The 15,393-nt window shown below is 35.9% G+C and overlaps 3 protein-coding genes across 5 annotated transcripts; 2 read left to right on the top strand and 1 right to left on the bottom strand.

The window, feature by feature from the left end:
- The first annotated feature begins 5,876 nt into the window (after positions 1-5,876).
- On the top strand, positions 5,877-11,111 carry LOC104819156 ((E,E)-geranyllinalool synthase). The gene is made up of 12 exons (XM_010549095.1): positions 5,877-6,286; positions 6,586-6,784; positions 6,929-7,149; positions 7,440-7,563; positions 7,650-7,765; positions 7,864-8,057; positions 8,147-8,262; positions 8,672-8,770; positions 8,872-9,087; positions 9,180-9,309; positions 9,809-10,054; positions 10,465-11,111. The coding sequence occupies exons 1-12, from the start codon at positions 5,935-5,937 to the stop codon at positions 11,005-11,007; spliced, it is 2,556 nt and encodes an 851-aa protein (XP_010547397.1). The 5' UTR covers positions 5,877-5,934; the 3' UTR covers positions 11,008-11,111.
- Positions 11,112-11,639: 528 nt separating this feature from the next.
- On the top strand, positions 11,640-13,933 carry LOC104819139 (glucose-induced degradation protein 8 homolog). Of its 3 annotated transcripts, none has more exons than XM_010549065.2 (7): positions 11,640-11,742; positions 11,925-12,031; positions 12,161-12,320; positions 12,430-12,536; positions 12,806-12,937; positions 13,124-13,280; positions 13,546-13,933. In XM_010549065.2, the coding sequence occupies exons 2-7, from the start codon at positions 11,978-11,980 to the stop codon at positions 13,665-13,667; spliced, it is 732 nt and encodes a 243-aa protein (XP_010547367.1). In that variant the 5' UTR covers positions 11,640-11,742; positions 11,925-11,977; the 3' UTR covers positions 13,668-13,933. The 3 variants fall into 3 exon arrangements, with proteins under 3 accessions (XP_010547367.1, XP_010547375.1, XP_010547384.1); XM_010549073.1 differs by having other exon boundaries at positions 11,671-11,742; positions 12,008-12,031; XM_010549082.1 differs by lacking the exon at positions 11,640-11,742 and adding an exon at positions 11,751-11,920 and having other exon boundaries at positions 12,008-12,031.
- A 552-nt stretch (positions 13,934-14,485) lies between these two features.
- Positions 14,486-15,279, bottom strand: LOC104819117. The gene has a single exon (XM_010549032.2). It carries the CDS (start codon positions 14,765-14,767, stop codon positions 14,498-14,500), a length of 270 nt encoding a protein of 89 aa, XP_010547334.1. The 5' UTR covers positions 14,768-15,279; the 3' UTR covers positions 14,486-14,497.
- Positions 15,280-15,393: the final 114 nt, after the last annotated feature.

The following is a 15,393-nucleotide window of genomic DNA, read 5'->3' as shown; positions in this document are numbered from 1 at the left end:
GTGAAAAAAAATTGAAATAATTGAGTGAATCGAATAATAATTAAGATGTTTCTATTCCAATAATTAAAATCCATATATGATATCTGTCTGTCTATATACGCATATGTCAACGTTTTAAAAACGCATGATGATTGTCTCTTCCAAGTAATTTCAGCTATCTTCTCTCCTGTCAATCGTTCTTTAATTGTTTTTTTTTAAAAAAAAACTTTTTTTCATCATTTTTTATGCAATTTTCTAACACCAAAACTATATAACATATTAATTGCGGGGGTCCGACGGCTAAGCGAACCGACGATAATATCCATTGTTTTTATTTTTTTTTTTGTAGGGGTTGACGTTTCGGTTTCGGTTCGATATTCAAGCGGTTCGATTCGGGAACGGTATTTTCGGTTTTATAAAAAATGTACCAAACTAGAACCGAATATTAAACGGTTCGGTTCGATTCGGTTTTAGTATCGGTTCGGTTCGGAACGGTACCATTATATGAATACCAAATAAGTACCGAACTATAATATTTACATATATATTAGTGGAATATTCGAATTTTGGTTCTGAATTCATATGGTTCGGTTCGGGAACGGTTCATTCGGTTCCATAAAAAGTGTACCAAATTAGAACCAAACGTTATTCGGTTCGATTCGGTCCGATTCGGTTTCAGGACGGATCAGATCGGTACTAAATTTCCGAACCGAAGTGTCCACCCCTATTTTTTTGTTCAATTGACTTGATAGAATTTGGAATATCCTAAAATAATTTGATCAAGATCTTCACCATTGGAAATCTATTAAGCAAAAATAATATTAATAGCAAAATGTGGCCCTCCTCAGACATTTGTCTGAAAGATATGTGTCATGTCTTTTATAGTTAGATACGCCGCACACACACATTCATTCAAACGTCCACGAAAATCATAATTTCCACGTGACAACATGAATTAAAAGAGAATTTCCCATTCGTCAGATATGAAACATATATTTTTTTTTTTCATACAAAGATCATGTTAACTACTAGTTTCTAAAATAAGAAATGTAATAAAAAATCAAATATAAATATACAAATTTATTTAAAAATTTATCAATATATATATATATATATATATCTTATAAAAGGGATACATCAATTAATCAAATCTTACCAATTTTTTTTCACATAAACTTTATTTTGTCTATCTTTATTCTTCGATTGATAGTATTTACCTAATTAGAATATTTTATTAAAAAATTCAAAATTCATATATTTTCTATAACAATTTTTTTAGCAAATTAGCGTAATATTACTTTTTTCAAAAGAGTTTTATAAAAAAAAGTTTATTTAAAAATAAATAAACAAATGGATATTATTGGATGATCAAATAATGAATCAAATTATATTTTGATTGAATATATAGATGTGAATCAACCTTGTAGCTGTGTTATAGATGTTGAAGAATGGAAATATTTTTATAATCTAGCCGAAAATTGAATGGAAAAAATGTGTCAAATATTGAATGATCTTATAAAATTTTGTTTTTTTTTTATGAAAATGACAAAAAACAATCTTTGTCCAAATAAGGGGTGGACATTCGGTTCGGGTATTTCGGTTATTAACCGGACCAACTGATATATATATATATATATCCAAACCAAATCGAACCGAATAAAATGTGGTTATGATTTTTTAAAATCCGAAATAACCAAATATGGAATAACCGTAAATCGAATAAACAGAACCCGAATTAACGTTCCGAATACAATCGTTTATCCACATATTTATCACTAATTAATATACGATATATGTTAAATTTAATTAGAAAAAATGGTATATTGATATTGTTTGATGACTATGGTATATAACAAATTGAAATATATAATTTTTTCTAATTTAATAATTGTTTTATTATTTTCAATTTATTTTATTATTTTCAAATTTTGTGCTATATGAGCATTTGAAAATGATAAAGTTTATTTAAAATCTTTTATTTTATTGTTTTTATGTCAAAATAAATTAGATATAAATTTAGATTTTGTTGTTTTATATGTTAAGATGGTTATCATGGTATTTTATATTATATCTTGTTTGAATATTTTTTATTATAAATGTTTTAAATTTTTTTTTAATATTATAACCAAACCGAACCGAAACAAACTGAAATTGAACCGAACCGAACTGAATAAAATTAAATAACCGTTTGGTTATGAATTTTCAAAATCCGAAATATTTGACCCGAATTAACCGTGATGATTAATCTTAATCGAACCGTTCTTCCACACTGACTTCTTTTTTAAGAATGCGATAAACAACTGTTGAGCTATCGGTGTTTGTAGGATCGATAGATTTAAACCGAAAAATCTAAATAATTTATATAAATTTATTATAAATAAAGTTTTTATTTACGAATGGATCAAAGATGGAAGAAATTCTTTGAATCTCAATAGAGTGTATCATGTATGCATCTCCTCGACCGATTACTGAACAAATGCTCTTATGCATCTCCTTTCTTTATCTAAAAATATTTTGATCAAATTTTACATTTATGTAACAAAAAAGGGAATTAAAGTTTTCATTTACATATTTGCATTTTTTAGATTAGTCGAATTTTCAATTTTTTATTTTAAATGTGATTGTATATATAGACATAAATGCATAATTATTTAATTTTTTGTTTTTACATCTCAAAATATCAATAATGGAGTGGGCAACAAAATGTAAGGCTCAACGTGAGCAAGTACAACAATAGATAATGGAAACGAGGAATGCATCCATATATGATATCTGTCTGTCTATATACGCATATGTCAACGTTTTAAAAACGCATGATGATTGTCTCTTCCAAGTAATTTCAGCTATCTTCTCTCCTGTCAATCGTTCTTTAATTGTTTTTTTTTAAAAAAAAACTTTTTTTCATCATTTTTTATGCAATTTTCTAACACCAAAACTATATAACATATTAATTGCGGGGGTCCGACGGCTAAGCGAACCGACGATAATATCCATTCGTCATTGGTCAACGAGTCCACTTCGATATTTAATGTAATTGTTTTATTATTAAATTCCTCTCCAAATATATATAACATGGATTCAAAAACTACATGACAATAAAAAACACAGTTCGTAATCGTATTGATATCACATGCATTCATGTCATCGTACATTGCATATGGAAAGCCACTGTTAAACTTGGAATCTGAGTGTATCAAGACCGGTTTAGTTGGCTTATGTTAGTCCGGTTTACATTCTGTCGGTTTAGTTTTTTCGGTTTGTTTTGTATTTCATTTCTCTCGGAGAGATTCGTCTTCCCATTCAAATCTTTAGAAAACTTATCCAAAATTCTCTTCATTCCCATTCTTTATTTATATTAAAATCGATCTCAAATCAAATTCACTTTCTATAAAAAGTGTTTATTTGTTTGTTTTCGTTTTTTTCCTGACAAAACATATATATTTGTTACTAACAAAATAAAGAGAAAGTTCGGTTCACTAACCAAATCGAAAAAAAATACAAACCCTAACTAAAAATATTTGGTATGAACATTCACGTTTTCCAAACCGAAAATCCTAACCATTCATGCTGAAGCATGCCATATCCACTTCTTGTATGGAGCATATTAATAGAGAAAGAGATGGAGAATTATTGGATTTCTCATTATTCAACATGTAACATTACAATATTTATAGAAGAAATAAAATCATAAAATATCTTATTTAATAAATATAAATATCTAAAATATAGAAACAAAATCAAATCTAAATATTACGTAATCTTCTCAAATCTTCTTCATATCTCTTTACACGCCTCCTCAAACTCAAGGAGATGAGAAACAACTGTTTGAGGTTGAATTCTCTAGAAAATAACGGGATTTAACAATCAAACCTAGGAATCGGTGGATTGTTGGCGGATCTGAAAAAGTCCGGTGAAGCAGAAGCGTGGTGCACATGCACGGTATTGTGGGGTTGTGCGACAGCAATGTCGGCAGCGCAAAAGGCGCGATGGTTTAGCGGCTATGCCGGAAAAAGAAAATAAATGGTGCAAATGCACGCGGCTAAAGCCGAAAAAAAAAGATGGCGCAAATGTGCGGATCGACGATCGGAGTATTCCAATCGAAGAGGTTAAAAGCCGGATTCAAAGGCTGATGTGGCACGGATGTGCGGCGCATATGCGCGAGTTGGGTTGCACGACAATGAGGTCGGCAGAAAAAAAAAGAGTAGCACATCGGCTAGGGTTGACAGTGATAAACACCGTCGTCGGAAAAAAAATAGAAAAAAAAATGAATGGAAGACGATACTCAAGGTGATGATACTATTGAAGTTAATATATCATCGTCATCTTCATCATCGTTTTCGGATTCAACGAACATCGTTGATATAAAAAAATATTTAGAACAAAAACCGAAGCTCTGATACCATAATAGAGAAAGAGATGGAGAATTATTGGATTTCTCATTATTCAACATGTAACATTACAATATTTATAGAAGAAATAAAATCATAAAATATCTTATTTAATAAATATAAATATCTAAAATATAGAAACAAAATCAAATCTAAATATTACGTAATCTTCTCAAATCTTCTTCATATCTCTTTACACATATTTGGTATGAAAAATCTCAAAAGGCATGAAGCGTCACATAAGATGTCGGGTTTCAAATATATTTTATAATAAAAATCTCTCTCTCTCTCTCTCTCTCTCTCTATCTCTATCTCTACACACACACACATATATATCTGTATGTATATATGTATATATATTGCAGTTAATAAAAAAAAAACTATTCACGTGAAGCACAACTAATTAATGGTCCTAATTCTAGTTTTGTCTGAATGGGAATGCAAATGACTCCACTCTGACTTGTCTAACCCTAGATTACGTGAACAAAAGAAAATCTATACGGACCCTCGGCTATTGGATACGGTCGATCTGATTATGAAATGAAAATGAACGGTTATGGAATTATTCCATTCACCGGTCCATTTTTTGGTGTCATTAATGCATATTCAACTTAATCAAATTCAACTAAAAATAAGAAAGAACGCGCATCAATCGTTGCCGCTATATGAATATGCACTAGCAAGTGTGCGTATATTATATATGCATGCATGTTTTGTAGTGTACATTTTTTTCTGATTGATGTGAATATTTACCACTCATTAAATAAATTTGCTAACAATATTAATGTCCAAATCAATCACCTTGACCACAGAGATATGCGATCCGATGAGCTCTTCTCTAAAACTTATTTCGGACCAAAGCTAATAAACATTTTCATCGATCTCATTTTTGGAGATTAAGAAGTTGATTAATTAGCCATCGTCAAAGACAAAATCAAGGGTCGTCTGCTTTCACTGTCATCATAAAATATATACGACCATTCTTACCCGTGTTAAATGCTTCCTTTCGAAAAATCAACTCATGTACATTGACAGCTGCTTCGTTAATTTATTGCCCTGGCCCCTGATCAATTCAGATTGCACGAATTTCCGGCCGGTCGTAGTTTCTCTTCATGCATGCATGGCCCCGCATGCATATGCATGCCACCACGTAAGAGCCACTCTTGTTTCTTGTGTTTTGTTCGCGTCGGCAAGTGAGTGATACTCGAAGCGAATCGTACGTCATTAGTTACATCACCAATAGGAACAACGTTGTAGTATGAACGGATTGAACACATACGGGAAATGTGAAAATATGAAAAACGTGTGATAAGACAGGGGAAAAACAAAGGCGTACGAAATGTTTAACAGTAAGAATCTTGACCAAACATACAACCGCGCGCTACGATTGTCCGTATTGTCACATGCATGTTTCACGCTCGTTATAGTTATCAAGTTGGTCCATTTGCCTCTATATAAAACACCAAAAGGACCATACCTTTTGGCCCCAACTTATAAAAAGCACTAAAAGTGAAAATACATTGCCCACAAAAGAGTACACTATTGTTATCTCTTAGCTATAGTGAACATGAATAAGCTCGAACAATCTCTCGATCTCTATGTTCTGTCCGAGGAGATCAGAAGCGAGATCTTTTCACTAGATTACAACAAAAAGATCATGGATCCTTACTCGTTAGTGTCTCCTTCGGCTTATGACATGGCTTGGTTGGCCATGGTCGAAAACGATCCTCGAAACCCTAGCCGTGAGCCGATGTTTCAAGATTGCTTAGAATGGATTCTTAGCAATCAAAATGGTGTCGAAGGGTACTGGGGAAATTGCGACGGACACGGGAATCCAACCTCGGAGACTCTAACCTCGACACTCGCTTGTCTCTTAGCCCTTCACAAGTGGAACTGTGGGAGTCGTCATATTGAGAAAGGTACGTCACAGTGTTTACGTACAAAACTTTATTCCCATTGAAAGCTATGTGTCATATATATAAACCATTTTTCAAGATTTCTGACATTCTCAAGTAACAAAGATTTTAGATATTGTATGTACGAATTAAATCTCTCATACTAAAACGATTCATTTTTTTAATTTCTGCATATTGCATAACGTTTTCATAGTTTCTAGTCATTTTATAAGTTTATGTAAAAAAAATTTCATGAAAAATAGCTCCTGAAAAAACTTAAAATTTGTGTAACTCTTACATCCTCTTGATTGTACTATGATTAGGTATGAGATACATGGAAAGATTTACAGAAACAGTACTTGAGGGTTTCACCAACGACGGATCTTTTCCTCGTTGGTTCGTAATCATGTTCGGTGGAATGCTCGGACATGCTCAAGAACTTGGCTTAGAATTCGCCTTCTCTAATCGATCCAACAAACTTATCAAACATCTCTTTCACAAATACTTCGATATTTTCCAAAGGTACGTACTTTGTCGCTTTATCACTCTCTCTATCATTAAAGCCAGTTATGATCACTGGTTCACACGTAAAATCGCCTAAAAGGGTTCCGAGATTTTTGGTTTTGGTTATATCTTTTAACCGTTTTCGTTGATGAAATTTTCCAGAGAGAAACTCGTGGATGACCATAGCCATTACCCTCTAGTGGCATATCTCGAAGCATTGCCTTCGACGCACGTCGTGAATCAAGACGAGATCACTCAGAGCCTTTGTGCCGACGGCTCGTTGCTTGGATCGCCTTCTGCTACTGCAGCTGCTTTCATGATCACACGGAATCCAAAGTGTCTGGCTTATCTTAAATCTCTCGTGCAGAGATGCCCTCGAGGAGGTTAATATTTAATGAGATCATAATCAATCACAAAAGTATACACTAATCAATTTCTCTATTTACTCAAAAACTGCCTATAAAAATACATGCACACGTCTCAAATGATACCTCATCTTACACATATATACACACGTTCTTATAACGTATGGAAGATATTTCAAAACATCATCGGTGTAATAATAATAAAAAATTAATTAGTAATCATATTACAAGTACATGCTACTTTTTCTACATAGCTTTAAGAAATGATGCTATTTTAACATGTGACAATATTTTTTTCCCGCCTTCAGTGCCGCAAACTTATCCTCTCAACGGAGAACTAATAAAGCTGTCGATGGTCAATCTGCTTGAGAGTTTCGGGTTATCAGAGTACTTCAGTGAAGAGATTGAACACGTTCTTCACCAAATTCACAGGTTAGGACCAAATCCTTTCCATAAATCTCTTACATTATGTGTTGTTCATACAAAAAAAAAACTTATTCACCAAAAAACAACAACAGGAGCTACGAAGACAAAGGCGAACACGAGGTGCCCATCAACTTGGCAGCAGAGAAGCTTCACAAAGACTCACTTGCATTCCGATTGTCACGTATGCATGGACGTGTGGTTTCTCCAAGTAAGAACCGACCGATTACTTGAATCAGTTTTTGATTAATGTGGATAATCAATATTAGGCTACGGCATGGTAATCATGTTTTCACATTTTCATTGCAGGGAGATTTTGCTGGTTCTTGAATGACGAAGAAATCCGCGGATACGTGGAGAAGAACCAAGAGTGTTTCTCTTCTGCTATGCTAAGCGTTTATAGAGCCACGGATCTCATGTTCCATGGAGAATCCGAACTCGAAGAAGCGAGGGATTTCTCTTTACAGTTGCTTAAGAGTACCGGGTTTATCAACGAACAAACGGTACGAAAGTAACCAAAAACATGTTGAATGATTCAAGATTTTTCAAAATGGGTTAATATAATATCGACACAATAATGAACGGGTCGTAGGTTAAGCATGAGACGAGTGTTTCTTGGATGGCACGTCTCAGACATCTTGAACATAGAATGAGGATCGAAGACAAAGACTCAAACGCCCTATACACGGGAAAGGCCTCACATATAAGGTATATATATATACACCGATATTCTTCTCTAGACTTTAACATAAAGCCGCGATATCTTGAAGTTAGAAGTGGATACAAATGTCCGAATATCAGATACCCGGATATATCCGTCTTTCACGGGTATGTGACGGTTTTTTATTACCCGTCTAACATATATGAATATATACGAATAATTAAAAACTGATGACGGATATACATTTGTTATGAATATGTGTATATATATATGTATACACACACTCATGTTAACTCTATATATTTACTCTGATTTTTTCGGGTGTCAACTCATTTCTCAATATGATACTTTTTTTGTAATAAATTTACATATATTTCTAAATAATTTTCGGATTCTGATACCCAAACTCTTTGCAAAACGTTTATATTAGCGATCTAACGCAGACGTCTGAAGCAGATTACACAGTCTATATAGCAACAAGCTGACTCATCTCGCTTCGAGGAACTTCGAGTTCCGACAGTCCATTTATAGACGTGAGCTAGAAGAATTGAAAATGTAAGTTCATACAAAGCCATGATCATCCTCGTATAAATCCAATAAATTTTCAGTCTTATAACTATTTATTGGTCGTTTTTTGTTAATAAATCTAAAATCAGATGGGCGAAGAAATCAGGGCTTAGCGATATGGGATTCGGGAGGGAGAAGACGGCATACTGTTATTACGCAGTAGCGTCGAGCTCTTCGCTGCCATGCGAATCAGTTCTACGCAACATCATTGCGAAGAGTGGCATTCTCATTACAGTTGCTGACGATTTCTTCGACGAAGAAGGTTCTTTGGATGAATTAAACGCTCTTACCAATGCCGTTCTCAGGTTAAAATCTTTATATTATAATATTATATCATATGATATATCATATTTATATTCAATTCAATAAGAATCAGAACTCTTTCGTCGTGTGATAGATGGGAAGGAGAAGAGCTGAAAGGACACAGCAAGATCATATTTGGAGCACTTGACGATCTTGTCAGAGAGATGGCAGAGACGTGCCTTGATCTACACGGAACCGACACAACTGTCTATTTGAGGGACATCGTACGTGTCTTGGGTTTGACTTTCAACCGTTTTTTTCTTTTGTTTTTTTTTCAATCATTTTTTATTTGACGGAAAACTGATTATCACATTCAAAGTTTTGTTTTAATTGCCCAATTACTCATATTTTATAGAATCATGCTTTCACAAAAGCATATACAATATCCACACTAATAATTTTATTTTAAAAAAAAACAGCCGATAAAAATCATGTCTTTTTCCAACGTGTCAACAAATATTTTAAAAGAAATACAGAACTCCTTAATTAAGCATGTCCCATATTATAAGCATAGACACTTTCTATCGAGTATTAATTTATTCTACTCATCAAATAATAAAGTTTAAAGACACAAGAATGATATTATTGGGGATTTGCTATACGGTTTTAATGGGCATGTAACTGACTAAAATAAGAGTAGGTGTCTTGATTGGCTAATTAGAGTAAACAACGGGGTCATTTTGCAATTATCTGAACCTCTATGAATATATCAACGTTTTGCAGTGGAAGGAAACATTCGTTTCGTGGCTACGTGAGGCAGAGTGGGCGTCGGAAGGATACGTACCAAATATGGACGAATATATTCGAAACGGGATGATTTCGATCGCTACACATACTATTGTTCTCACGTCTTCTTGTTTGCTCGATCAAAGTTTGCCTAACCACACGCTCGAGTTCGAAGAATACGAAACCCTAACAAGATTGCTCATGGCCATTCCTCGTCTTCTCAACGATCTCCAGAGTTATCGGGTGATTTTCCCTTACACTTAATTTGATCTTTTACATATTCATTATAGATGGAAGATTCATCGAATTATACATTTACAATAACGTTATTTTTAAAAAATATATTACATTATAATGCATTTCGGTAAAAGTAGAGACAAATAAGTAATCGGTTTTGGTCTCGTTCCCACGGTTTTTTAGGGACATTTTTTCGATCTCGTTCTCGCGAGATTTAGGTATCCAAGACTCAAAAACTCATCGCTGAAGTCGGATTTTCGTAAATGTTTTTTGAAATTATTTGAACTTTACATGTATATAGTTACATATTGATAAAGTTGGGGTGCTAATCCGGAATATTTGGTAAACTGGGGGTGTTTTGTGCAATTTGTTATAACACTCATAAGATGCGTCATCACCATGATGCAAAACTGCAGAAAGAACAAGAGCAGGGGAAGATAAACTCAGTCCTGCTCCACATGAAGAAGAACGACTCAAGAATCGAAGATTCGATCGCTTACATCGAAGGGATCATCGACACGAAGAGGAAAGAGTTTCTCGAACATGTTCTGATGGACGGTTTCAGCGATCTGCCCAAACAATGCAAGGAACTGCATTTGTCGTGTTGCAAGGTGTTCGAGGTGTTCTTCAACGACAAGAACAGATACGATTCAGAGACAGAGATGCTTCAAGACATCCGAAACGCCCTTTACGATCCGATAAACGTTACCGAATTCGATCCGCCATTGATGGGCCATGGTAAACCCGTGATCGTTCCTCTTCCTCCGAAGAATCCTCAGATTTCTCAATCATATCCGGAGAAGAAGAAGTTTCCGGCGATCAAATCGCGTCTTTATCCTCGACATTTCCATAACCAGAAACCGGGTTTCGATTCGAAGCTCTCTCTTCGTAAGCCTCTTGGGCTCATTGCGCAGAGGAACACAGCTATGATGCCAAGATTCTCACCATGTTTCTACTGAATCAGATTCTGGATTTGTCGCTATATAAGTTGTGTTTGAGGTTTGAATAAGTCATCATATCCAAGTCTTTTTCCTCTGTGTTTTGTCTTTTTCTGTTTAACAAAAAAAAAAAAAAAATCATCAATGTCAACATTAATACACATGCAGTGATTTGTAATAGATTGTCTTCATTCTATCTTTCCATTTGCTTCTTGATTAAATTTACCTGTTTCCAAAAGAATCACGGAAAAAACATACCGGTTATTTTTAAATGTCCTTTTGACTTTAAACACACATTAAAATTTTTTTTTTTTGTCCAAAATACCTTTTTTAAATTAGTTTCTTTTTTCAATACTATTTTTCTCGCTTATTAAGGGTGATTAAGGGGCAAATTTGGAAAAAATGTAAAAAAAATAACTAGAAAATCTAAAAAGGTAATTCAAGGGCACCTCTGGTTCTGGATTTTTTTTTTGTTTTTTGTTTTAAATGATATATATACACACACACGACACGAGGAAATTAGACCCAGGCCCAGGCCCAGTTTAAGGCCCATGACCGATCCTTTAACAATTTGATGTTGGATCACCCGACCCGGAAATTAAACACGGGCTTTGTGGGATCCAAACCCGGGAAGAAGAAAAATGATGAGGGTGGAAGATATTGCAGACAATCTAGAAGCAAAGGATTTCAGAATCTACATCAAAATATCGCAGAACAATTTCCCAGGAATCGTCCCAAGGCTCTCGATTTCTCCAGGTATTATTTTTCCCGGGGACGTTTAAGCGCATTCTCTGTTCGTACTCTTGTTGTCAAATCCCTAGATTTTCTGGGCTTCCGCGTGATCGCGAATTGGGATTTTTGTGAGATTAATTCTGGTCGTGGAAGTGAATTCGGATTGGTTTCTCATGGAAGATTCGTTCTTTTTTGTTCATGGGTAGGTAATGTTTTGTACTGGTGACTGGTTCGAGATGGGGGTCTCACTGGTGTACTAATGTCAATGTTCTGGTTTGTTCTTCATCAGCTTGCAGAGTACGAATCAACGATGGTAATTCGATTTCTCTCTCCTCACGTTTTCTTTGTACTGGTATTTCGATGATAATTTGAGGTAAGAACTTGTAAATGGGTCTTCTTTTTCCATCTTATGATCTTGATTCTTGACCTGACTTGTCTACAGGCTACCTCGAAGAAAGTGATTACAAAGGAAGAGTGGGAGAAGAAGCTAAATGGGGTGATAATTAGGAAAGAAGACATGAATAGATTGGTGATGAATTTTCTTGTGACAGAAGGGTACGTAGAAGCCGCCGAGAAATTCCAAATGGAGTCTGGAACTAAACGTATCCTTTCCTGATTCGGGTTTAATTCTTGGTGGATTTCGTTGTTTCGATCTTTGGTAGCGGTTTAGATGTTAGCGCTGTCTAGCCGTTTTTCCTCATCGAGGAATAGCAGAAATAGATCTCGCAACGATCACAGATCGCATGGCGGTTAAAAAGGCGGTCCAATGTGGAAATGTCGAGGATGCTATTGAGAAAGTCAATGATTTAAATCCTGAGGTACGGAGCTTCTTCTTCTATAGCTTTTCCTCTTCACATGAAATGTCCTCCTTGGAACCGTAAGTTATATAGGTTTCCACTCAGAGATTATGAATCTGAATCAACAGTGATCCTAATCAAATCAATTGGCTTGTGCCCCTTATGCATATCACCTTGAATTTAGTAATTGGCTTGTGTTTCAAGATAAAGTGGAGGCTATTTGATTCTGTAATGTGATTCCTTTCTGGTCATAGTTTATCTTCATCATAGTAGAACTGTCGTGTTTGCAGATATTGGATACAAATCCCGAATTGTTTTTTCATCTTCAACAACAAAGGTTGATAGAACTGATTCGGCAAGGTAGGATAGAAGAGGCCTTGGAGTTTGCTCAGGAGGAGCTTGCACCTCGTGGAGAAGAAAACGTACATCTTCTTCCGACTTTCTGTTTCCTGCTTGTATATTTCATGTTTCCGATTCTCTTTTTTTTTTTTTGTTATTTCATCTGTTTCTGTTATCTCTTTGCAAGCTCATATGCTTTTTTATTGCATCATCAAAGGCCCATTTGAACTCCTCTTGTAAATAATGTTGGGAGCTGTATCTTTCTGCAGCAAGCGTTTCTGGAAGAGTTGGAGAGAACAGTTGCCCTGCTCGTCTTTGAAGATGCCTCTACCTGCCCAGTCAAGGAGCTTCTTGACATTTCACATCGCCTTAAAACCGCAAGTGAAGTGAATGCAGCCATTCTCACGAGCCAGAGTCATGAGAAAGGTAAGTTTTGACATTCTTTTGTGTTTTAGTCTCCAAAATCTGCTTTTATATGAAACATTCTCCATTTCAAGAGGCACGACTCTTGTCTAAAAGCTGTCTTTGGGATTCTTTTGGAGCTCGTTCCAACTTATGAGACTAGAACTCCTGTTCAAACTGATTTGATTAGCTCTTTCAATCTGGAAAACATGTATCATCCTAGTTTCTTTTTAAAATTTGTCTAAATGGGCAGTGTACTTGATGATGATGTTCTGTGTGTGAACAACAGATCCAAAACTTCCAAGCTTGTTGAAGATGCTGATATGGGCACAAAATCTACTGGATGAAAAAGCAGCGTATCCTCACATAAACAATTTGTCCACTGGCCAACTCGAAGACCCCCCTGTTTGATTTCACAATCCACACTTCCTTCAGCGAGGGAACAGTGAAATGGTGCTTCTTCTACACTTCCAATCAAATTGCCTCTTAGGTTCAGAACGTTTAGTGAATTGCTGTCTGCTTTCCCCTTTGTTCTGCATCTGAATTTGTTGGAACCATCATTGTTTAGGATATGGCCCATATGGAAAGGGGACATAAGCTGTTGTAGGATAATGAATAACTCTGTGAAATATTCTGATTGTCTTCAAGCTCTATGCAATTGAATTGAGTACCTCATATATTGTACCAAAACATATCTATGGAACAGTCTTGTTTCTTCCAAATGACACGAGAAACATGAGGAACATACGAATCTTTGGACGTGTTTTTCATTGTAATTGGCTTTTTGGGCATTACTTGTACCATATGAATGGCATTGTTGATTTGGTTGCTTTCAACGAACTCGAGACCTATTTGGGATTCCTTTGCTTTCTGTAATGATCGATCTTGATGAAGAAGTGAGTGTAACACAAGAAATCGTCGCCACCGCCATTCTCATCTCCATGTTCCTCGCCATGGCTATTTTCGAGAGATTGATTCGACCCACCCCTTCTCGGGCCTCTCCGGGTCGAATCCCGTCGGGTTTGGATTCTCGGGTCGGGTTCAATGGCACCAAGCTCGGTTTCCAATCTCCCAAGGCAAGTAGTTTCCTTTTTCTTCCTTGCCAAACAGAAAAAGGAGAGAAAATGAGTACAAGTCCCTTCTTTTTCGGTTTATGTCCACTGCATGCGTGTGAATTCGTCTCGGGTTTTGACCTAGTTCCCCCATCTCGGGATTTCGCCGATGGAATCTTGAGAATCGAATCAATGTCGACAAGATTCAACAAAGACAACATAATAAACCCAAGTGATGTTCTTGACATCGCCGGAGAATCTTTGAGGAGATGCTCCTCCGCCGTCGTCGAAATTCAATGCATAGCTTGAAGGATCGTACTGAAACCTCAACTGTTTCTTCTTCTTCTTCACTCCGCCGCCGCCGTTGTTCCTCACCGCCTTCTTTACCGCCGCTTTGGCCATCCAAAAGACCTTTTTCCGGTACCTGTTAACAGCTTCAAACCTCTCCTCCAATCTCATACTCAAAAGCCCTTCTCCGATGTCAACTCTCAGAGCAAAAGGGTCTCAGAAAAAATGTGTTTTGGATTTAAAAAAAAAGGAATGAAATGAAGACAAAGTGAGCAGCTTTATTGAAGCCCTCGTGAAGAATTTACGCGGGGGTGCAGAAGTTGTTCACTTTTTGATACGATTCACGAGAAAAGGTGATATGGAGGATGAAGCAGAGGAAGAAGAAGAAGAAGAACTGCAACGCAATTCACAATGACAGTGAAGCGTATCAAAAGCCCTTCTCGATATGAACTCTCAGAGCAAAAGGGTCTCAGAGAAAATGTGTTTTGAATCAAAAACAGATTGAAATGAAGACAAAAGTGAGCCAGCTTTATTGAAGCCCTCGTGAAGAATTTACGTGGGGATGCTGAAGTTGTCCACTTTTTGATTCGATTCACGAGAAAAAGTGATATAGAGGACGAAGAGGAAGAAGGAGGGGGAGGGGGAGAGGAAGCATTGGGCAGAGAGCCTATAACGTCACTTTCAGATTCTCCGTTTTTATTTTTTTCGACTGTTTGTTTGTCTGCTACTATCTCAACGAATCAACATTCCCTTCTGTCTCCCTTTTGTTCCTTATGGCAAAATCCCCCCCCCCCCCT

The sequence above is a fragment of the Tarenaya hassleriana genome, unplaced genomic scaffold (genome assembly GCF_000463585.1).
Source record: "Tarenaya hassleriana unplaced genomic scaffold, ASM46358v1 Cleome1, whole genome shotgun sequence".
Taxonomy (NCBI): domain Eukaryota; kingdom Viridiplantae; phylum Streptophyta; class Magnoliopsida; order Brassicales; family Cleomaceae; genus Tarenaya; species Tarenaya hassleriana.
This window is presented reverse-complemented; position numbering and strand designations above follow the sequence as displayed.

Excerpts from the sequence above, each read along its gene's own strand:
- LOC104819139 (XM_010549065.2), top strand. The coding sequence starts at position 11,978 with ATGTCAATGTTCTGGTTTGTTCTTCATCAGCTTGCAGAGTACGAATCA. Across the intron at positions 12,032-12,160 it reads CAGAGTACGAATCAACGATG|GCTACCTCGAAGAAAGTGAT; the intron begins GTAATTCGATTT and ends ACTTGTCTACAG. Across the intron at positions 12,537-12,805 it reads TCAATGATTTAAATCCTGAG|ATATTGGATACAAATCCCGA; the intron begins GTACGGAGCTTC and ends TCGTGTTTGCAG.
- LOC104819156 (XM_010549095.1), top strand. The coding sequence starts at position 5,935 with ATGAATAAGCTCGAACAATCTCTCGATCTCTATGTTCTGTCCGAGGAG. Across the intron at positions 9,088-9,179 it reads CTTACCAATGCCGTTCTCAG|ATGGGAAGGAGAAGAGCTGA; the intron begins GTTAAAATCTTT and ends GTCGTGTGATAG. Across the intron at positions 10,055-10,464 it reads ACGATCTCCAGAGTTATCGG|AAAGAACAAGAGCAGGGGAA; the intron begins GTGATTTTCCCT and ends GCAAAACTGCAG.
- LOC104819117 (XM_010549032.2), bottom strand. The coding sequence starts at position 14,767 with ATGAGATTGGAGGAGAGGTTTGAAGCTGTTAACAGGTACCGGAAAAAG.